At 41.1% G+C, this 21,615-nt stretch overlaps 2 protein-coding genes across 3 annotated transcripts; one reads left to right on the top strand and one right to left on the bottom strand.

Moving 5' to 3' along the window:
- Positions 1 to 1,826: 1,826 nt before the first annotated feature.
- On the bottom strand, positions 1,827 to 13,540 carry st14b (suppression of tumorigenicity 14b). The gene is made up of 19 exons (XM_026369034.2): positions 13,107 to 13,540; positions 11,681 to 11,837; positions 11,376 to 11,506; positions 11,156 to 11,226; positions 9,738 to 9,931; positions 8,551 to 8,583; positions 7,828 to 8,056; positions 7,303 to 7,439; positions 6,852 to 6,949; positions 6,262 to 6,362; positions 5,572 to 5,705; positions 5,394 to 5,498; positions 5,074 to 5,181; positions 4,878 to 4,994; positions 4,667 to 4,792; positions 4,389 to 4,572; positions 3,987 to 4,258; positions 3,475 to 3,611; positions 1,827 to 3,273 (listed from the first exon to the last, which is right to left on the bottom strand). Exons 1-19 carry the CDS (start codon positions 13,146 to 13,148, stop codon positions 3,112 to 3,114), a joined length of 2,538 nt encoding a protein of 845 aa, XP_026224819.1. The 5' UTR covers positions 13,149 to 13,540; the 3' UTR covers positions 1,827 to 3,111.
- Positions 13,541 to 16,757: 3,217 nt separating this feature from the next.
- Positions 16,758 to 18,501, top strand: LOC113166862. 2 transcript variants are annotated; one of them, XM_026367043.1, is made up of 4 exons: positions 16,758 to 17,083; positions 17,132 to 17,360; positions 17,670 to 17,971; positions 18,064 to 18,501. In XM_026367043.1, exons 1-4 carry the CDS (start codon positions 16,839 to 16,841, stop codon positions 18,173 to 18,175), a joined length of 888 nt encoding a protein of 295 aa, XP_026222828.1. In that variant the 5' UTR covers positions 16,758 to 16,838; the 3' UTR covers positions 18,176 to 18,501. The 2 variants fall into 2 exon arrangements, with proteins under 2 accessions (XP_026222828.1, XP_026222827.1); XM_026367042.1 differs by having other exon boundaries at positions 16,758 to 17,360.
- Positions 18,502 to 21,615: the final 3,114 nt, after the last annotated feature.

Here is a 21,615-nt window from a genome sequence, read left to right as displayed (position 1 = left end):
TTGAGTTTGTGGTTTGTTTTTCTTGTCATGTGATGGATCTTATGTTAAAGTGTGATCAGATAAATTTAAATTCAAATCATTTTAAACTCTATAACGGATTTATTATATTCTTAACTTTCTGTTAATCCTTTTTGTCGTATGATGACTTAACAAAACAAACTTACTGTTTCAAGAAGACGCAAGTGATTATTGCATTTACCTGGTTTTCAGAATAAAATGTGATCTGATCTTCACCAAAGCCACAAAAAATCAACAAACCCAATATTTCCAAGCTGATAAAACACAAACAGTTCTGATCTCTATGTCTTTATCTTCCACACCCAGTAAACATACACCACCCTGTGGATTGGACCACGTTCCTCACAGAACAGCTTCAGCTCGGAGAGATTCTCAGGACGTCTGACGTGAACGTCTCTCTTCATGACATTTAACATGAGTGTTGAGGTCTTCAGAGGTGAAGCACTGAACTGTGCAGACTTATTTTGATAGTCAGGTGAACTAGCAGCTGGCAGACTGATGTCAGGAAACAGAACAGAGCAGATGAATTACTGCTGTGCTCAGGTCTCACTGTGTGATTTACAGGGATATAAATTAGTGGTTGATCAGGAGTTCAACCAAAGAACAGATTGATGAAGTTACGATGAAGTCTAGATTCTCTGTCAGGTTTTTCCTTCCTGTTTTCATTCTGTCGGGTCACGCAGGCCTAGCGGACTGACTGCTGTCCAATTAATTTCTTCCTCTTTCTTGGTTCTTTAATTTTTTTTACAACCACACTTGTATTTGTTAGCATAAACGTAGCCTCATATTAGAGGATGTGAAAATCAGCCAGATATATTTCAAAGATTCTGATTTGTAAACAACTAGCACTTAAGATTAAACTTACACTGATTTCTATGGGATCATCACATTATGGAAAAACATCAGTCCATAATTATTGTGGATTAATATAATAAACATTAGAAATAGATTGAACCACATTAAAGAAAGACGAAGAACAACATGGAGATCTTACAGGAAGACAAGTAAACAAGTGAAAACAGATGCAGGATTAATACCTTCACTGGCTGTCTGCCTTGTCTCTGATCTGAGGGTACATGAAGCAATGTGCTGAGAAAAATATATAAAAAGAAGTTTTGCCAGGTAGGATGATGCTGTCTGAAGGGTTTTGCAGATAACAATCAGCAGTTTGATGTCTGACCTGCAAGAAATGTTGAACGTTAAATGCAAAAGCTCTAAAAACTGCATCATTGACCAGACATAAGAACAGCTCATTATTCTATCAAATCTAAATTTGTTTACCGGGCATCACAAATACTAAATTTGCCTTAAACAGTTTATCTGTGCAACAACTATATCCCCTAAGGCAAAACTACTCAGCGAGCTTAAAAATACATTTAATAAAGAAGAAAAAAACAGATGAGGGATGTTAGATAGAAAAAAGCAGCAACAGAGATTTATTATTCAGCTTCTAAGGCTGAATAATAAAAAGATGTATAATTAAAAAGATGAGTGTTCCCGATACAGGGACTTGGGGAACCCCCCAAGAAAAGTTACTTGTTCTGTTTTGTGGTGTTTTTTTACCCAATATGTACAGAAGCCTTACAGTGCTGCACCCGTGACACAAATATTAGTCTGTTCCAAAACAAATTAAATCATTAACTGTGCCGATTACACCAAACTAATTAAAACAACTACTTACCTACAAACAATTTACTGTTGTATGGAAGTATATTAGGTTAGGCATAAGGCTACATAATGGATTTTGTATTCAAATCACATTTAAATAAATTTTGCATTAAGTACATTTACAAAACAAGAACAGACAGTTTGTGTTCATGTTTATATTTAATTTAAACATTTTATAATGTTACTCCTGGAATTAAAATATAGTCTTCAATCAACAACAAAGAGTATATACAGTACTGTGTATTTATATAATGTACAAGTTAGCATTCATACAAGTATCTGCACTATATGTTGTAGCTCCTTTTAACTACAGTATTACTGAGTACAGGTGTTTTATACCTGTTCAAATAGTTTGCTTTATAAAAATTTTAATACTATATAATATTTAAAAGAAGGTAAAATTTTCAAATGCTGATATTTGCTGATTCAATGAAAGCTGGTATTTAGTTTGTAAAACTTTTGGTGCAATTGTCATAATAGATCTCTACACCTGATAAAACAGACAAATCCAAATGTAGTTTTGTTTACCTTGTGCAAAAGAAATACATTTTCAGTGCCAGGTTATAACCAACACATAAAATATAGGAACTTTTCTACATTTTGAACAATGTTTTCTATAGATAAAATGTACAAACCTGAGAAAAAGTTAAAAGGAGATCAGCAGCGAAATTACACATGTAAGATTGATTCTGAACTGTAAACTTCAGAAATTTAACATTAAACATTTAACTTTTCTTTTAATAGCTGAAATATTTTACATTCTATAATGTAAGAGAAACAACAAGTGCCGTCTGCAGCCACGATGCTACACAGCTATGATTTTAATTATATAAATTATAATAATTCAGTGCCAATGGTTTTAAGTCTACTTCTTTGTCTGTGTTTCAAATTAAAAGCACTTTTTTAAAGAAAACCTGTAAATGAGTTTGAAGAATCAGAATGTTCAGTTTTTTTTTTTTTTTTTTTTTTTTTTTAAATCAGCTTCACCTATTCATCCCATTTTAAGTGTTGATACCAGCACAAAGAGCAGCTGTTTAAAAAGCTTAAAATGGAATTCATAGGTAAGAATTCACCTGAAATAAAGGTGTCTTCAACATGATCACACCGCAGAGTTTACATTCATACAGAGAGTCTGTACTCTGGGATGTTTGTAGCTGTTTTATGCCTGTTACTGATTTTCTGCATCAGTTCTGTCAAGATCCCAGTTGTTGTTAACTATTTGGTGAAGTTTTAGGCATTATAATATACAATATATATATAATATAAACAGAAAACTAGCAACAGCAGAATTTAGAAACCCATGAAGCATTTAAATGATGATTCAATAAGAATCCTCTTGTGGCCTGAAAACAGACTAAAAACAGAAGAAGAATAAAAACTTTTGACAAAATCCAGAATTCAGAGAACCTGTCTACTGGGGTGCAGCTACACTCCGCTCGCTTCCTTTATCCAGCTGCGATATTTGGTGATGCGGGTGTAGATGCCGGGTTTATTCCTACGACCGCAGCCGTCGCCCCAGCTCACGACGCCCGCCAGGAAGACACGCCCACTGGAGCTGGTGACAGCGAGCGGTCCGCCGGAGTCTCCCTGTGAGGGTCAGAGGGCAGAGTGATGCCACCAGCTCAGAAGCTTTAAAACACACAACACCTGAAACCCTGGATGTGGCCGCTTCATCCAACAACCTGTCATTAATGATCTGGTTATTATCTCATCACTGCAGTGTCAGAACAGGGCGCCGTGACCATCCACTGTGTCACCATTTTAATTAATCGTGGGGTTTGTTCGTACCTGACAGGCGTCCACGCCCCCTTTGAGGACTCCAGCACACAGCATCCTGTCAGTGATGTCATCACCCAGCAGACTCTTACACACGGTGGCGTTGATGACACGAACCTCCGCCTTCTGCAGGATGGTCGCAACACTGCCTGATGGACAAGATGATCAGACGTTAGCCCCACATCACTGAAGCCACGACTCAGAAACAGGGGATGTAACAGTAGGTGTACAGTTTTTTTTTGTTGCTCCACCTCCATCACAGTGGGGTTCAGCACCATCACCACCATCTTTTACTTCTGCAGCTGCAGCCTCTCTGGTTGGTTTCTGACCATCACTGCTCAGACTAACAACACATTGTTTTCTCCGTCTTCACGTTTATTTCAGACTAAGAAACATGAATCACAGCACTTTGTATTTAAGACCGGACGGGAGCCTTGAGGAAAGGAAGGAAGGAAGGAAGGAAGGAAGGAAGGAAGGAAGGAAGGAAAGAAAGAAACAGAGACAGCTGTTTAATTTCAACTCACCTCCCTCTCTGGTGGCTCCCCAGCCAGTGATCCACGCCTCTCGGCCTGCTGGGAAGTCGTAGGAGGAGGAGGGCAGGCAGATGGGCCAGATGTACTGGTTGAGGGTGACCTCGGTGTCCAGCTCCATCAGGGCGATGTCGCTGTCATATGTGAGATGGTCGTAGTTCTCGTGACTGATGATCCGCTTTATGTTTCTCGTCACCGTCCACTCGTTGGTCTGACCCTGAGCATGCAGACCCAGCAAGGCCTGCCATTGGTCTGCCTGCGAGTACCTGCACCAACACACATTCAGAGGTCAGAGGTCACATGTGCAGCATGGCCGGTTCACGTTACAGTTTGTTCTGCTGAATTTATATCAACCAACACTCTCAGCTCTGTGGTGCCAGGAGGAGGAACTCGTACTTGTTTGCTCCGGTGTCTTGGACGCAGTGAGCGGCGGTCACCAGCCAACGCTGATTCAACACAGACGCCCCACAGACATGTCCTGTGCCCCTGATGTGGAGGCTGACCTGCCAGGGCCACTCACCCTCCTTCGACGCCTGACCGCCCACGATGCGAGAGCTGCGGTACGGCCTTATCCCACATTCTGGAAACAAGGAACGACACGGACACTTGTTACTGCTGCGATCACACTTCAGTCGGATGCGTTACGTGTGTCTGCATGTGTGAGGCCGTCGTACGGCAGTTCTCCTCATCGGAGCCGTCCTCACAGTCCTGCACGTCGTCACACTCCGGGTTCATTTTGCTGATGCAGCGTCCGTTCCTGCAGCGGAAGGTGAACTCTGAACACTGCTGCAGCACCAGAGCTAAATCACAGGAGACACTTGATCAGCACAGACACACTGGAGGTGTTAAAGAAGGTCCTGACCAGGAAACAGCCCTGTTTCTTACATCTTTCACATTTAGACTCATCAGATCCATCGGAGCAGTCATCTTTCCCATCACACCTGAACTTCTCGAGGACACAGCGACTGTTTCTGCAGGAAAACTCTCCTGGTTTGCATTTTCCTACCAAGAATAAAGAATATCATCAGTGAGATCTTATTGTTGGATATTATTGGATTTGTTCGTGTTGTCTTGAACCCACCACAGTTTTCTTCATCAGTGTTGTCTCCACAATCATCAGACCCGTCACACTCCCAGAACTTTGGTTTACAGTGGCCATTTTTACACATCAGCTGAGAAGCATCGCACTCTGATCAGACACACAGAGAAAAACAGTGTGTTCTTCCATTTTTCTTCTTGGTTCCTGATGGAACGACCTATAGCTCCACTAGTTCTGTTAACACAGCTGCTCATGTAACAGCCAATCACTGCAGACTTTAGCAGTCATTACTAGAACAAGCAGCAGGATACAACAACTGATTTGTGCTTTGGTTACTGCTGACATGTGGTATTCGGACTCACTGCAGTTGACTTCATCGCTGCCGTCTCCACAGTCGTTCCAGCCGTCACAGTGCATCATGATGTCAATGCAGAGGTTGTTGGTGCACTGGAACCTTCCCGGGCAAGCTGACCAATAACAATCAACGCATTAAGACAGTGCAACCAAAACCCCAATTAATTAACATTAATTCAGTCTTACGATTGGTTGGGACAAAGGCCTCGTAGCTGGCGGTGAAACCCTGGTCAACGTAGGACGAGTCGGAGTGAAACGTGATGGTCATCGTGTTGCTGTTTGCGGTGATCACTGTGGTTTTTAACATGCTGCCACAAAGTCTACAAGACAGAAACAGTCACATAGTACTGACATGCAGAGTTTAAATGTAGAATCAGTCACGGTGAACGGAGATCTTCATCTGTGAATTATCACATTTAAAACATTCTCATTTAGAGGGTTTTATGTCTTCGGTGCTCCAACTAGTGAAGTTCTAATATTAATGACAGGCAAAGCACAACATTCAGCTCTTTGGTAGGAAGCTGCAGAGCAGGAGGCAAAGCGCCGTCCACTAATTGTGGGATCTTATTTTTTAGGACTTTTAGGATGTGCTGATTTGAACTTGAACTCCACAGACCCACTATTTATTGTCATTGACCTCAGGCTCTTCCATCTTTACGTTGGTATTAACTTGGAATTCATCCTTCAGACTTTTGACATTGGCCTTCTTCGTCATCGTCAGGGTTGTGTGAAAGTCTCCAACCAGATGTTCCAAACATGAACATCATATTTAAATCAGAGTCGTAAGTGGTAAATGATACACCTGGACTAGAATATGTGATATGACACCATGGTACAAAGGTGTACAAGGAACTAAGGGAGAACAAATCTGCTGACCTTTGTTCATTGACTTCAACATAATCATTGGGACATTGAAGACTTTCATTGCCCACTGAGAACTCATGGAACTGAACCTTCACAAACTTTTCCTTTGCGACCTGAAAGATAAAAATAAAGAGCTATGAAAAACACTTTTTCATAGAAATTAATTTGAAAGTGACTGTATGAAAATGAAGTTTAATCTTCTGTAGGACTTGATTATTAAAGCGTTTGTTCACCTAGCTCGGTTTGTGTTCACCTGATCCTTTTCACGTCTAACATTTATATAGGAAAAGCGTCCCAGAACCGGAACTAAGACAACTGACCAATCTGTGATGAGTCCCTCTGTTTGAATTACACATAAAATATTAGAGATTCAATATAAATAAATAGATTCAGCCCTGGAGAGAAGACATGAGGTTTATTTTAATTCATCCTTAACGAGGATAATAATGTTGTCGCCCCCTCTGACTGAATTGATTTCCTCCAATGCATCAGGGAAAATAGAGCTTTATACTCAGAGTGTCCTGATCTCGTGCTCTCCAGAGGATGAACTGGGGTGGATGTTTGTTCCTTTCAGCCTTTAGAACAATCAAAAGTGAACATACCTGGATGTTCCAGGTGCATGTGGTTTGTGGAGGATAGTTGGAGGGGAAGTAAGGTGAGGAGAAGGAGCCTCTGTCTGTAGTGAGTGTTCCTCCACAGCCTGGACCAACAAGACAGTTCAGTTTAACATGTGTCAGACCATCAGCAGCAGATTTCCTCCAACGGGACTTCAGCTGATCCACAGAACAAAGTCCCTGCCGGGTATAAGTCTTTAAAATGTAAATAAAGGTAAAAAATATCCATTGCAGCCATATATAGCCTTATGTGCAATGGAAGATTTATCTAAGGCCTTAATCTTAGAATTAAACATGATGGCAAATCTCCTCGTTAGCTCAACGGTCTCACCACTGGCTGCATGTTTTCACATTGTTTTCAGACCCTGATTTAAGATTCATCATTCTCTTCCATCCAATAACATCAACATCTACGGTAACTCTGGTCACGTCGTCGTACTTTGATCGGTCACAGGGATCTGGGAGTAGTTTGCTCTGAAGCCGGGGAAGTTCTTCTTGTCACTGGTGACCAGAGTCAGCAACATGACGTTTCCAGAGGACAGAAAGGACAGGGAGTCATGAGGGTATCCACACTGTCTGAGGAGAGAAACACCAAACTGTTGATATGCGTTCAATCATTACAGCTTGAATCAGACTTTGGCTCATATCAGGCCTCTAAACGTTTGCCTTTAAACACATTTCTGTGTAATTTAATACTAAAATATCCATGTTTTCAGTCATGGTTCAAGGCCTTTCTTTAAAAGGTTTTCATTTCTGTTAGTCTTCGTAAAGTGATGAGAGGAACTTCTGCCCTTAAGAAGACAAAGGACAGTATTAAACTGACAGGAAATGAGGGGATGGACTGATGTGAGCACTGTGTGCTTATAAACCTGGAAACTACCAGAACATCTCAGTCAAAGTCACGTTGCTGCGGTCAACGCGACAGCGGTCGGGTTAATTGATGACGGTCAGCTTTAGCTCTCACTCTGTCAGGGTGCGATGTTCTATCGGAGCCAGGGAGTCGTAGATTGTGATGAAGTCTTTCTGACAGTCATCTTCCAGGATCAGGGTGTGGAAGTCCAGCTGGACTCGATGGCCAGGGTCAGCGCGCAGCCTCCACTGCAGGAAGCTATTTGATGGATACGGAGAGTTTGGAAACCCCGGAGACTGGACCATTCCTGCTTCACGGACGTGGATGCTGAAGGTCTTTCTATCTGAAAAGACAAAATTACCCTCTGGGATTAATACAGTTCTAGAATCCTGAATAAAAGTATTTTAACTGATGAACACAAGTGTGAAATGACCTTGACCTGACCAGGTCTAATCCTTCAAATAAATAATGTACACGGGCAAGAAAAAGTTTGGAACCATGGAAAACATTCGATTTTTAGACTGAAGGTAAAATGAAAAGACATAAAACGCTGTCATTGATCTGTATCAATCTGGTAAAGACACTTTGACACCGACCTTCTTCTTTTTGTTGTTTGGCTCTCATATGTCTCAAACTGATTCCTCCACTAAACTAATAGTTTCATCTTCTTCCACAGGGTCTTGGACCCGTCATTATACATTAGTGTGTAGGTGTCTCCAATCTTTTTCTTGCCAGTATAACTGCAGTAAACGTTTTAAAAGGTCATGATTCAAATTCAAATTTCTTAAATAAAAAACATCCAACCTCCATCAAGGGAACAAAAACGCTGTTTCTCACCTAAAGAGTTCCTTGTCAAACGTGGATCTAACGCTGTGAACACATAAACAGAGAGAAGATTTATTTTAAGTCAAACTGCAAAGTTTTTTTTAAATAATATCTTCGACCTGTCTGGAAATCATCAGGCTGGTTTCAGGGCTGAGTGTCAAACTTGGTCTTCACCTTATCAAGGTTTTAGAGAAGTAGGATGGAGGTTCATGAAGATGTTTTGCTCTTAAACGCCTCGCTGGTACCCGGAATTTAACCTTTGTAAGTTGTTGACCTTACCAAGGGTCGTGGAGGTCCCGTGTGCTGTTCCTCTCAGTGGATCAGTGTTTGATGTAGACGACCGTGTTTCCTCAACTCCCAAACCTAATGCTCTCTGTCCAGATTATGGACACGGTTGTGTTCAAAGGAGCGAGTCTCTGAGCAAACAGCTCCCTGAATCTTTCTGTGTTCTGTCACGTGTTTGTGAAATGGCCGTTTTATTTCTCCAGTGTTCACATCTGTATTTCTCAGTGCCTCAAACGACTCCAGCTTCTTCTTAGTAGAATCAGAGATTCTCTAAAATCCAAATCTACTTTCAGTCGTGTTTCTTTTTGCTAAGAACTTTCTGTGTTTTTATATTCATGGTTTCAGCTCTCCAGGATTATTTCACAACATAATAAAACAACAACCGCCTCTCTCATCTTTGCTGAACAGTTTGTGTTCTCTCCTCCTTTGTACAGTAACTCTGACACGTGAAGATCTGTTCAGACCAAAGTTTTACACTCATCTCCTGACAAACAGGAAGTGGGCGACAAAAGTAGAAGCAGAGAAACACGTTAAGGTTTTAGCTTCCTGTCATGAAAACAAAGCCACAGACAGAAGTTCTGACACTTTCTTCTGTGATTCACTGCTTATTTAAGACAATTTAAGTTTTGTTAAAAGAGAATTCCATTTGAATTTTTAGGTTCGATCTCCAACACCTCTCAGCCGACCTCACGTTGATTTAATAATACAGCAAATAACTACTGACATTGGAAAGTAGACACTGCAAAAGTTATTACGCTGAATTTGTCCTGTTTCCCTTCATACTGCAGGTTTAATCTCCACCTAAAATCATTCTACACGTAGAATTCACTCCTTCTACCTCACGTTGATTAAACAGGAACAATCTCCAGGTGTCACTTCAAATGTTAAAGGTGTTGATGTTTGAGTGTTCAGACCTCGTGAGATGACACTGCTGACGCTCAGACCGTCGCCCGGTCTCACCAGCGCTCGTCCTTTTCCAGCCTTGAGACGTCCAGCCGTCGGCTCCAGAGACTCGATGGCTTGGTCCAGTGAATCCTGCTGAGGGACGGGGACGCTGAACTCTGACTGGTAATACGCCACCACGCCGTTACTATCGTCTTCTCCCTCACTACAGCACGAGAAGCAAAAGCAGAGTCACACTTACAGCTACGAGTCAGTTGAACTTGAAAATGCAGCGTTGATGGTAAATCTGGATTCTCTCTGTGTTCACTGCAGATCTGGATCAGTCCAAAGTTCAAACACACACCTACCAACACCTGCACAGCTCAGTGTGTGTGGGTCCTATCTCAATTTGTTAAGAGCAAACAGAAATGCAGGTTGAGATTTAACTGGTAAATAATTAATTAATAATAATAAAGTCACTTTAACCAAACGTTTCCTGTTCAGAGGGTTCACACTAAAAATATCCCAGAGTGAACTTAACAGATATCCAAGTGTGGATTCCTGGTAGGATTTTAATTTGAAATGGACAGTTGTTGGACTGTTTTACTCTAAACATGTTCTATTGTTCACACACAGCAACATAATGTTAGAAGTCAGACTGTCAGAGGTCAGAGGTCAGACTGTCAGCGCTGAGAGGTCAGACTGTCAGTGGTCAGACGTCAGACCACGCTCGTACTTAGACTGCTTCCTCCCTGTAGATCATTCTGAATTAATTTCAGTAATTAATTCCTCTAAACCATCAACATGTTGTAGGTGTGTAAGTGAACCCTACACTGGTAGGGTTAGGGTTAGGGTAAGGTATGGTAACTGGTATGACCTCCTGAGACCGTGATGTAGACTCAGACACCAGCTTCTGGTCCAAATCCCCAAACCTCAGAGGCTCATTTCATTCTACGGGGTCCAAATGGTGGTGAACGTCTCCTTCGGGCCTTCATGTCTTGCTAAGGTCTTCTTCCTGGGTTTTTCTCCACCTGTCTTCTCTGAAACCTGGTTCTTTGTTCTTCCATGTCCAGGTAGTGTAACCACAGTTCGTTCCACTCTGAACTTCTAGAACACTCGGCCCCCTTTTCCTGGTTTCTAACAGACACTGATCACTTCTATTTCTAACCTGCAGTTGAACACGACACTCAACAAACCCTGAGCCAGTTTAGGTTTTTGCTGTATTCTGTGAAATCCGACCCTTCATTAGTGGCAGCAGGTGTGTTTGAGACAATGCGTGACCTTTTCAGGGGGTTAAATCCTTTGGAGGAACCACATTAGCTGTGTGGAACTGTTTTAACTGTTCTTGTTTGATTGTTCAGTGCAAACAGATGAAGGTTCAGCTGAACGATGAGGTTCGATAACTTTTACAAACTTAAAGAGTGGATTTTGTGTCCACCATGACTCGTACCTGAAGGCCTGGACCGTGGAGCCTTTAAAGTATCTGGACAGCACCGAGTTTTTAGAGTAAATTTCATTGAGCTGAAAGAGAAAAGGTCAAAAACATTAACATATGTGTTTAGTCACCAGCAAACACAGAAGAGAGGAAGCAACAACGCAGAAGTGATCGGTGTTAAAATCAGTGTCACAGCTGATTTACTGTGAGTCAGCTGAGCTGTGGATCCTCTCACCTGCTGCCCGACCAGGAAGGCCAAGTTCGTAAACTGAGGACTGCTGGGATCTTCGAAGGCCGGCTGGAAACGCAGGTTATCGATTCCCATGGCACCAACGTAAAGTCTCTTCACTCTCAAATCGCTGCGGACTGAGAGAGAGTCAGTGAGTTCTTATTCTTACGAACTCCTTTCTGCTTTTACACCTTCTGTTAGGATTCAGTTTCTCACATCATCTGGTCATTTATAGAGTAACATTAATCATATGATCTGCAGCACATGAAGCCGACAGAGGTCGTGTTTAGATAAAGACTTTAAGAGCTCACGGTGGAAGTTCCAGACCAGCAGTCCGGTCAGCAGAGCCACAGCTGCAGCTGCGACCAACACGCCAGCTACGATCACCAGCTGCTTCCTGCGACCCGGCTTCTTCTCCAGCCGTTTGGAGTCTGTGGCTGGCAGGAACGCATTTTCAGCGTCAGCGTCCTGCAGACAAAGAGGGAGGGGGGACAGGTGCAGTCAGTTTGTTCCAGTCTACCTGCTCAGGTTTAAATATAATGACAGGCATCGAATTCCTATGTGAACCTGTTCCACTGCGTGAGGTGAAGCTGGGTGTTGGTGACAGGAATGTTTTTACTACCAAACCACCACCTGTCAGCGTGTCCTGTCCTGTGGAGGCTTTGATCGAGTCTTTTAAATCCACACCCTGTTACACTGCACAACACGTAGAACAGGGTTTCACTGCTCAACCATCAGAACCACAGGTGTCAGAACCACAGGTGTCAGAACCACAGGTGTCAGAACCACAGGACAGTCTGACTGTGACTGTCTGACCTCTGACCACTGCACCTGATCAATAAGACGACACAACAAGAACCGATCCTTCTTCTCAGTACGACAAACAGAACAGTCGGTACATCTCATCCAACCAGGAGCAGAGAATAAGAAGCTCCGTGTCTGGAGACGTGCACTCAGAACATCAGAACATCAGAACATCAGAACCTCTGACCGGTGGGAAAAGTGGGGGACACTGTACTTTTCTTTGTGAACACCAGCTCAGGAACCTCCTGCCCCTCAGGACACTAAAGCTCCAGTAACATCCTCCATCTCTGCCACCACAGACGTGTGACGCTGCTCACAGGAGGCACTTTGATAAACTCACCACTTCACGTCATGACTCACATTAAAATCCTGCAGCGTACCAGCCGGTGCCGCTCCTGTGGCCCCACCCTGACTGAAACATTCCTGACAGGTCAAACTGAACAGTCCAACGTCAAATCTGGGTTTTAGCCATTTTCTATTCTGTGGATGAAACTGGATCAACGTTCACGTGGATCTGAAACGTTTGACGTTGTTCAGACTCTTCTGATGTCCTGAGCTTCAGAAACACACGAACAGTGATGAACATTATGAATTCAAACTGTCCTTTTTTATTTATTTTAAGCGACTGACTCTTTGTTTTCTCAATGAATTCGATGAAAATAGTAAATAATTAAAAACCATGATCAGAGAAAAACGTTTAAAGGGACTTTAGTACGTTTTATTATTATTATTATTATTATTATTATTATTATTATTATTATTATTATTATTATATTCCATAAAGAGTTTTTAGAGAACACGTGGCCTAATGCGGATCATAGAGAACCTTTTAGACCTCTCATGTTCTTCAGAAAACACTTTGTCTGTTTTCAATCTACTGATAGCGACGACCCTGCAGCAGCTCTGACGTCACAGCGCAGGTACTGGACTCACCTGTGTCGGACTGAACCTCTGTCCTGAGTTTAGTGGATCCATGCTGATGAATCCCGCTGCTGGGTCCGGGCTCAGCTGCTGTTTGATCCCGTCTGCTCCGCGGTTTATGTGCAGCTCGCTGCAGGTGAACCTGCTTCCATCCTGTCACAGCTCCACAGGTGAACCAACCCGGAAATAGAAAAACGGAAGTTAACGGCTCCGAAATCTAGTAAGAAGTAGGAAGCTGAGTATCGGTTCTGAGCCCGGTTCCGAAGTGGAGCCACAGATCCGGGGACCAGAGGAGCTCGAAGGACGCAGAGCGTGTGACGGAAGTTTGTGGCCGCAGGTGGACACCTGAACCCTCCGACCTCCCATCATTCATTGCGCGACTGAAACCGCCGCACCTGGATGATTATTTGGAGGGAGGATAAAAACTAGATGACATCAAATTAAAGAAGCTGATAGATTGAGAGCAAGTGATGTAGTTCAATGTATTTAATGAAGTTCTTCACATTAGATTCATGTTCAGATGCTTCAACTTAGTAACTGATCATATTTAAACACACTAAACTTATTATCACCAATCTGGTTTTTAAACATTTTCAGTTGCCAATAATGATTTATTAATTAAATAATTAAAGTTATTTGTTCAAACTGCATCATTACTGTTGAAACAGAGCATCTGAACCTGCACAGTGTTTGTCTAGAACTGAAATCTTGTCAAAGCCCGTTGTAGAGTTCACCTGCTGGTTCTGATCAGTTCCTGCATGGAGAACACAAAACTGAACATGAAAACCCCAAAAACGAAATGAATTGGTTCTGCTTTTTTAATCTTAATGTCACAGTAAATAAAAAGGCTAAAGAAGAATCAAAAATCAAAAATCAAAGCACAGACGTATTTGAGCAAACGAAGCTTGAACAGAGACATAGAACATAGAAAATAGAATAGAATAGAAGAATGCCTTTTTATTGTCACTGTGCATGTTTACAAAATACATTATATACATGCACGATGAGATTAAAAGCATCTCACTGTTGGTGCAAACATGCATAAATAACAATAATAACAGTAGCATCAGAAAATCCTTATGTTTTAAAGAGTGATCAGATTCCTATGAGACGGATCCTTTTTAAATTCCGATCAGTCCGACCTTAGAGACATTAGAAAATGTAAATGTGTAACAGAAACTGACCTTTGGACATTTCCAGACTCTCCTAACAACAGCGACGTCGAGTGAAGCAGCTCAACACGTTTTTCAATAAGACTGAAACTGTGCTCTGAAAAAAGGTTGAACATGAACAAAAGACTCAAACTAGACGATTCAGTGACAGATTATTGAAACATGTGCACAGATGTTTCAGTCCTGACAGTCGAAATACTAGATAGTAGACATAGACTAATAATAGACAGATCAATAATTAAATGTAGACATTTTATCTAAGTTTGACACATATAGTTTAATCAACAACAAACTGAAATGAACATTTCATGTGAAATATTACATATATATCTGTCTCTGTCTGTTACATTTACATTTATCAGATGCTTTTATCCAAAGAGACTTACAAGGCAAGCAAACAAAATCAAATCAAGTGATCAAGTCAAGAAGAAGCAACATCAAAGCAGAGGGCTGTTAAAGTGTTTCTGTTTCAAGAGATGTGAGAACAAGAGAGTAGAAATGTCTTTTTTTTTTTGTGCAAAGGAAGATGATGAAGAGTTCTGTTTTCATCAGTTTTTTAAATATTAAAGTGAGGTGGCTGAGCGTGCAGAGTTCTGCAGCTCATTCCACCATCATGGGATCACTGAGCTGAACAGTTTTTCTTGGTGTCGACTGTGTGGTGCTGGTACCACCAGACGACGTTCCCTGGTCAGTGGACAGAGCTTTGAACTTGATGCTTGCAGCCACAGGAAGCCAGTGCAAAGATCTGAAGAGCAGTGTGACATGAGACCTTTTTGGTTGATTAAAAATGAGGCGTGCTGCCGCATTTTGGATCATCTGGAGGGGTTTGGTCGTGGATGCCGGTAAACCCATCAGTAGTGCATTGCAGTAATCCAGGCGAGATAAGATTAACGCCTGTACAATGAGTTGGGTTGTGTACTCCGTCAGATAGGGTCTGATCTTTCTGATATTGTGGAGGGCATATCTACACGACCTAGAGACTGTGGCGATGTGATCTGTGAAGGTCAACTGGTCATCAATGATGACCCCCAGGTTTCTGGCTGACTTAGTAGGGACAATCACCGCAGATCCAATGTTAATGCTGATGTTGTGTTGTGTCGAAGGTCTGGCAGGGAAGACTAGAAGTTCAGTTTTGGGAATGTTGAGATGAAGGTGTCTTTTTCTCATCCAGGCAGAGATGTCAGAGAGACAGGCAGAGATGCGAGATGAAACAGTTCATTCAGAGTCATCCGGCGGAAAAGACAGGAAGAGCTGTGTGTCATCTGCATAGCAGTGATAAGAAAAGCCATGAGAATGGATGATAGAGCCTAGAGAAGAAGTATAGATTGAAAAAAGAAGAGGATCAAGGACTGAGCCCTGCGGTACACCGGTGGAGAGGTTATAAGAGTCAGAGACACGTCCCTGCCAGGATACCTTAAAGGTTCGTGTGACCGAAGCCAGGCTAGAGCTGATCCAGAGATGGCCAAGTCTGAGAGTGCCTTCATGAGAATCTGATGGTTCACAGTGTCAAAGGCTGCAGATACGTCTAATAGAAGAAGGACAGAAGAGTTACCTGCAGCTTTAGCCACCCGTAGGGAATCCACAATAGAAGTGCTGTTTCTGTGGAGTGACCGTTCTTGAAGCCAGACTGATTGACATCAAGGAGGTTGTTCCGAGAAAGATGTTTCGTTATAGCGATGTTTCGGTCTTGAACGATTTGTTCAACATGAACGAATCTTTTCTATGACTTGAGAATAATGAGTCCTCTCAGTGAGTGATTCGTTCATTTCCAGTTCATTGCAGTACCTTCTCTCTCCACATGGCAGCAGCTCCATAAGCTCAGTCAGCAGGACAGGAAACAGAAATGATTCGTTCACTACTCACTCAACTGTGAGTCCATCCTCAGGTCCTTGTTCTTTTGTCAGGTGACAGCTGTAGCTCCGCTACGGAGCTGAGAAACAAGGAAATGAATGATGTCTGATATCTGACGTTCATTTATTTGTCACCTGACGGACGACAGACATTATTTATTCATGGAATCATAGTTAATTAGTGGTCTTTGATTCTTGTAGATGTGTGTAGTGATTTTGTGTAAATAATGTAAATTATGTTTGTACATAAATACTTTCGAAAATTATAAACATGTTAATTGTGTTATTCTCTTCCATAAAATAATAAAATGTAACATTATTAATAACAAAAACATCAATAATACTAATAATAATAATAATAATAATAATGTCGCGTTTTGGACACAATAAATGCACCATGTAAATATTGTCGGGAACTTGTTACTTGTTGCTTTAAAAGTCTAACTCATTATCCAAATAAGTTAAACTGTCACTCGTCCTCTACCAGCCGACACAGCTCAGGCAGCAGTTACTCGTTCATCGTTCACCGTTCATCGTTCACCGTTCACAGCTCAGGCTGCAGCAGCAGTTGTTACACTGAAGGTGGTGAAAGGGTTAACGAGGCAGCGATTTTGGAGAAAGCAACCGCCCCTCATTGCAGCCTCTTTAAAAACAGGAAGGGTTTGGGTTTGGTTTTATTTACAGTTGCAGATCTGAGTTCAGTGAAATCTTCCACCACCAACATGGAGAGCCTGAAAAAAGCAGTGGAAAAGATTCTTCACCAACTGTCTAATAAAGTCAGTATCTACACCACAGTCATCGTGATCTTTACCTTCCAGTTTTTATTCGACAAGAATTTTAAGTGTACCTGCACAGGAGACCAGAGAGCCTGCTGGGCCTACATGATTCTGCCGATTGCTTTGATATTTGTCCTGTTGCTGTGGATGGACAGAGCCTTTAACAGAGTCTGCAACTTCACTCTGAGAACATGTACATGTCCATGTCCATGTACATGTACACGTCCATCTACATGGACATGGACATGCAGGTGTTGCTGCAACTGTCACTTTTGTTCAGTTTTGTGTGGTCGCATGTTCAGTGCACTGCTGGTGTCTCTGCTGTGGCCTGTTGCTGTCTTACTGGATGCAGACTGGTTTGTCTGCTGTTATCATCAGATTTCTTTTCATGAAGTGAAACCCTGCAACTCAAACACTGATTTACAGCAAAACCTCAAGGAGATCGTTCAGCTGAAAACCACGTCGATGGTGAGTGTTTATAATGATTTCAGTTTTTATTCTTCCTCGTGTTCTTTTGTTTTCACTTTCTCTTTCCTGATTCTAACTCACTTCTACCTTTGTTGGGGAAACACGAAATAACTGTTTCTGTTGACATCACTGATCTTCGTCCTTAGTTTTATTGAAAGTCTGTTTGCAGTGGGGGAAGCTCGAGTCTTTCTGCATCAAGAACTAGTTGCGATGTTTACCTGTTCACCAAAGTGTCGTCTGCTTACCTGTTGTTGAAAATTACAACAAGTTCATGAAGATAATAAAACCTCTCTTTGATTTTATTTTCAGATGCATGGCCTTTGTTTACTCACTGTCATTATAGGCGTGGCTCTTTTTAAGAAACTGGGAAAGTTGTCGAAATGCTGCTCATCACCAGCTGTTATTACTGGGGAAATGCTTTTGGAGGAGGGAGAAAATCTGGCAAGAGAGAAACTGAGAGAAACAGTAAAGTGCAAAGTGAACGAGCAGATCAACGTTTATGTTGAGTCTGAGTGGAAAAATTGTTTCAATGTAGGTGAAGAACTGGTTCAACGGTTGTTATCTCAACCAGCCTCTCCAGGACGCTGCAAACTGAGCTCCTTTTTCAACAGGTGAGCTGTTACATTAGTATCTACAGGATCAGAGCAGCTTCCGGTGACGTCGATCAGTTCTGATTAAACCGAGTGTGTTTGTGTTTTTTCAGTCAGAGACAGAGACTCCTCCACCCAGAGAGAAGCAGTAACGAGGCTCCACAGTCCGGAGGTGGGCAGAGTTCAGACCCAGCAGCTGATCCTAATCAACCCTCTTCAGACTGAAGAAGTTACCTGGATGTGAAACCAACAAATCTCTGTTCCACTTCTTTTCTTTTTAGAGAATTCTTCGTATCAAATGTTTTATTTTCCTGAACAGACAGAAAACCTCACACAGGTGTTTGAGCTTGAACCAGTGAATCACGTCTCTCTGCTTTTATTCAGCTCTTCAGTAAACTCAACATTATTCTGTAAGCAAAAGACAACTGTAAGACAGTTTATACTGTTTTTGTCTACACATTTCACGGTATTAGAAGTGTGATCGGCAACATGTAAAATAAGAAACTTAACCATGTATCGTACATATGTAATAAATGTGATATGAAACTTTACACGTCTCACAGCATTTTTATTTAATTTATCAAATGCAATCAATCAAAAAGTTTTATTCTTCCTCACTGCAGAATTTAAAATGTCTAAAAACAAATCAAAGACAGAATATATATTTTAATTAAGATGTACTATTGTTGTGTTATCATGATGTGACTTCTAATTCAGTATTACAAATATGTGAGTTATATTCTATTCCACATTACAGTCAACATCCATTAAGAGACTTTTAAATAAAATAATAGATTATTAAAGAAATTCATACTGCTACTGTAAAACTAAAAATATAATATAATAAAATGAGAATGGCATACAAAGAACTTGAAATGACTACACTGGATTGCTGTAATTTAATAAAAATGTGAACATTAAACCAGTGATAAAATAAAAAACAGCCAAAAGGGCAGAAACTATAATAACTAGAAAACAACTGAGGCTAAACTGACATTAAAAAATTAAACAAGTGCATTAAAAGAAACAGAAACGCAGCCGTCTGCAGTAAGAACTGATCTCTGTTCTTGTTCTTATTTATTTCTACAAATGTTTGTCAGATTTCTCACTTTTGAACTTGAAATCTAGTCGGGAGTTGTTCAGCATCACTACTGTTTAAAATACACTTAGTTAGAGGAATACTTAGTAGTAGTTAGTAGTAGTAATAGTACTTTTGTACTTTAAGTACATGTTGGCTTCAACTTCAGGAAAGAATTCAAAGTGAGGATTCTATTTGTGGTCTACTCTAGATCAGCGCTCCTACTTAGACTGCTTCCTCCACGTAGATCATTCTAAATTAATTTCATTAATTAATTCCTCTAAACCATCAACATGTCTCTTAGATCCCATCCCGACTAGACTCCTCAAGGATGTCTTACCTTTGATCAGCACGTCCATATTAGATCAGATCAATCTATCTTTACCACAGGCTTTTAAGGTTGCTGTAGTCAAGCCCCTACTCAAAAAGCCTACTCTGGACTCAGGGGTCTTAGCGAATTATAGACCAATATCCAATCTGCCCTTTATCTCTAAAATCCTTGAAAAGATAGTTTCTAAACAATTGTACGACCACCTGCGTACCAATAACTTGTATGAAGATTTCCAGTCAGGATTTAGAGTACATCATAGTACAGAAACAGCACTGGTAAAGGTCACTAATGATCTTTTATTGGCATCAGACAATGGTCTACTCTCTATACTCGTCATGTTAGATCTTAGTGCTGCATTCGACACTATAGATCACAACATTTTATTACACAGACTGGAACATGTCATTGGGATCAAAGGAACAGCACTAGAGTGGTTTAAATCGTATCTATCGGATAGATTTCAGTTTGTACATGTTAATGATGAGTCTTCCATGCACAGCAAAGTCAGCTATGGAGTTCCACAGGGATCTGTGCTTGGACCGATTCTTTTCACTTTATATATGTCCCCCTTAGGCAATATTATTAGGAAGCACATTGTTATGCAGATGATACCCAGCTATATTTATCTATGAAACCAGGAGAAACTAATCAATTAGTCAAACTTCAAGCTGCTTAAAAGACATAAAGACGTGGATGTCCTCCAATTTCCTTCTCCTAAATCCGGACAAGACAGAGGTTATACTGTTTGGGCCTAAAAATCTCAGAGACACTATGTCTAAACACATTCTCACCATTGATGACTTAGTTCTGGCCTCAAGTAAAACTGTAAGAAACCTCGGAGTTATCTTTGATCAGGATATCTCCTTCACTTCATACATCAAAGAAATCTCTAGAACTGCCTTTTTTCACCTAAGAAACATTAAAGTTAAAATTAGGAGCATCCTGTCCCAAAGTGATGCTGAAAAACTAGTCCATGCATTTGTTACTTCCAGACTGGACTATTGTAATTCATTATTAATAGGATGTCCCAATAACTCATTAAAGAGCCTCCAGTTAATCCAAAATGCTGCAGCCAGAGTTCTGACTGGAATTAGTAAGAGAGATCATATTTCTCCAACGTTAGCTTCTCTCCATTGGCTCCCTGTTAAATCCAGAATTGAATTTAAAATTCTTCTCCTCACTTATAAATCTCTTAATAATCAGGCTCCATCTTATCTTAAAGACCTCATAGTTCCTTATCTTCCAAGCAGAACTCTCCGTTCTCAGACTGCAGGTTTACTTGTGGTTCCTAGAGTTTCCAAATGTAGAATGGGAGGCAGAGCCTTTAGCTACCAAGCTCCTCTCCTGTGGAACCAGCTCCCAGTTCAGGTTCGGGAGGCAGACACCCTCTCTACATTTAAGACTAGACTTAAAACTTTCCTTTTTTATAAAGCTTATAGTTAGAGATGGATCAGGTGACTCTGAACCATCTCTTAGTTCTGCTGATATAGCTTAATCTGCTGGGGGACCTCTACTGACACACTGAGCTCCTCTCCTCTCTCCTTTCTCCTCTCTCCATTCAAATTCTACCATTTCATGTCATTAACTTTGTGTCTTCTCTCTCCTGTAGTTGTGTTTCCTCCTCTCTGTCTCCCTCTCTCTGCTGTACATCTTCAGAATCCAGTTCATCTGCCCAATGTTCTTGATGCTTGTTGTTGTCTTATTGCCTGCTGTTCTTTTCTCTCTTCTCTTTCCACTCACTCGGACCGGTCGAGGCAGATGGCCGCCCACTATGAGCCTGGTTCTGCTGGAGGTTTCTTCCTCTAAAGGGAGTTTTTCCTCTCCACTGTTGTCTAAAGCTTGCTCAAATGGGATTGTTGGGTTTTCTCTATAATTTTTTGTATAAATATTTTCTGTAAGGTCTTAAACCTTAAACACTGTAAAGTGCCTTGAGATAACTTCTGTTGTAAATTGGCGCTGTACAAATAAAATTGAATTGAATTGAATTGGTGGAGTTTGTACTGAAAATGTTCAAGAGTTCAGATACAGTGAGACAAAACCAAATGTTCTGAAATAACTAACAACTAAAAATAGATGTCACCAGTTTCAGGGCTGCTCATGTTTACTGGAGGGTCATTAAATGAACGACATGTAGTGGAGCAGAAAGAACCGTGTTTCCAAGTTTCTCCTTTTGAAAGGTTATGAACAAAAGCTCATCACACGCTAATCAGTGTTCTTAGTTATTATATATATATATATATATTAACTTATAAATCA

The sequence above is a fragment of the Anabas testudineus genome, chromosome 7, assembly GCF_900324465.2.
Source record: "Anabas testudineus chromosome 7, fAnaTes1.2, whole genome shotgun sequence".
NCBI classification, from domain to species: Eukaryota; Metazoa; Chordata; class Actinopteri; order Anabantiformes; family Anabantidae; genus Anabas; species Anabas testudineus.
Note: the sequence above shows the minus strand (reverse complement) of the source record. Positions and strands in the feature narration are given on the sequence as shown.

Coding starts and splice junctions, on each gene's coding strand:
- st14b (XM_026369034.2), bottom strand. CDS start 13,148: ATGGATCCACTAAACTCAGGACAGAGGTTCAGTCCGACACAG. Junction 11,507..11,680: donor GCTGGTCTGGAACTTCCACC/GTGAGCTCTTAA, acceptor ACTCTCTCTCAG/TCCGCAGCGATTTGAGAGTG. Junction 8,584..9,737: donor CAGCAGTGTCATCTCACGAG/GTCTGAACACTC, acceptor ATGTGTTCACAG/CGTTAGATCCACGTTTGACA.
- LOC113166862 (XM_026367042.1), top strand. CDS start 16,839: ATGGAGAGCCTGAAAAAAGCAGTGGAAAAGATTCTTCACCAACTGTCT. Junction 17,361..17,669: donor AGCTGAAAACCACGTCGATG/GTGAGTGTTTAT, acceptor TTTTATTTTCAG/ATGCATGGCCTTTGTTTACT. Junction 17,972..18,063: donor CTGAGCTCCTTTTTCAACAG/GTGAGCTGTTAC, acceptor GTGTTTTTTCAG/TCAGAGACAGAGACTCCTCC.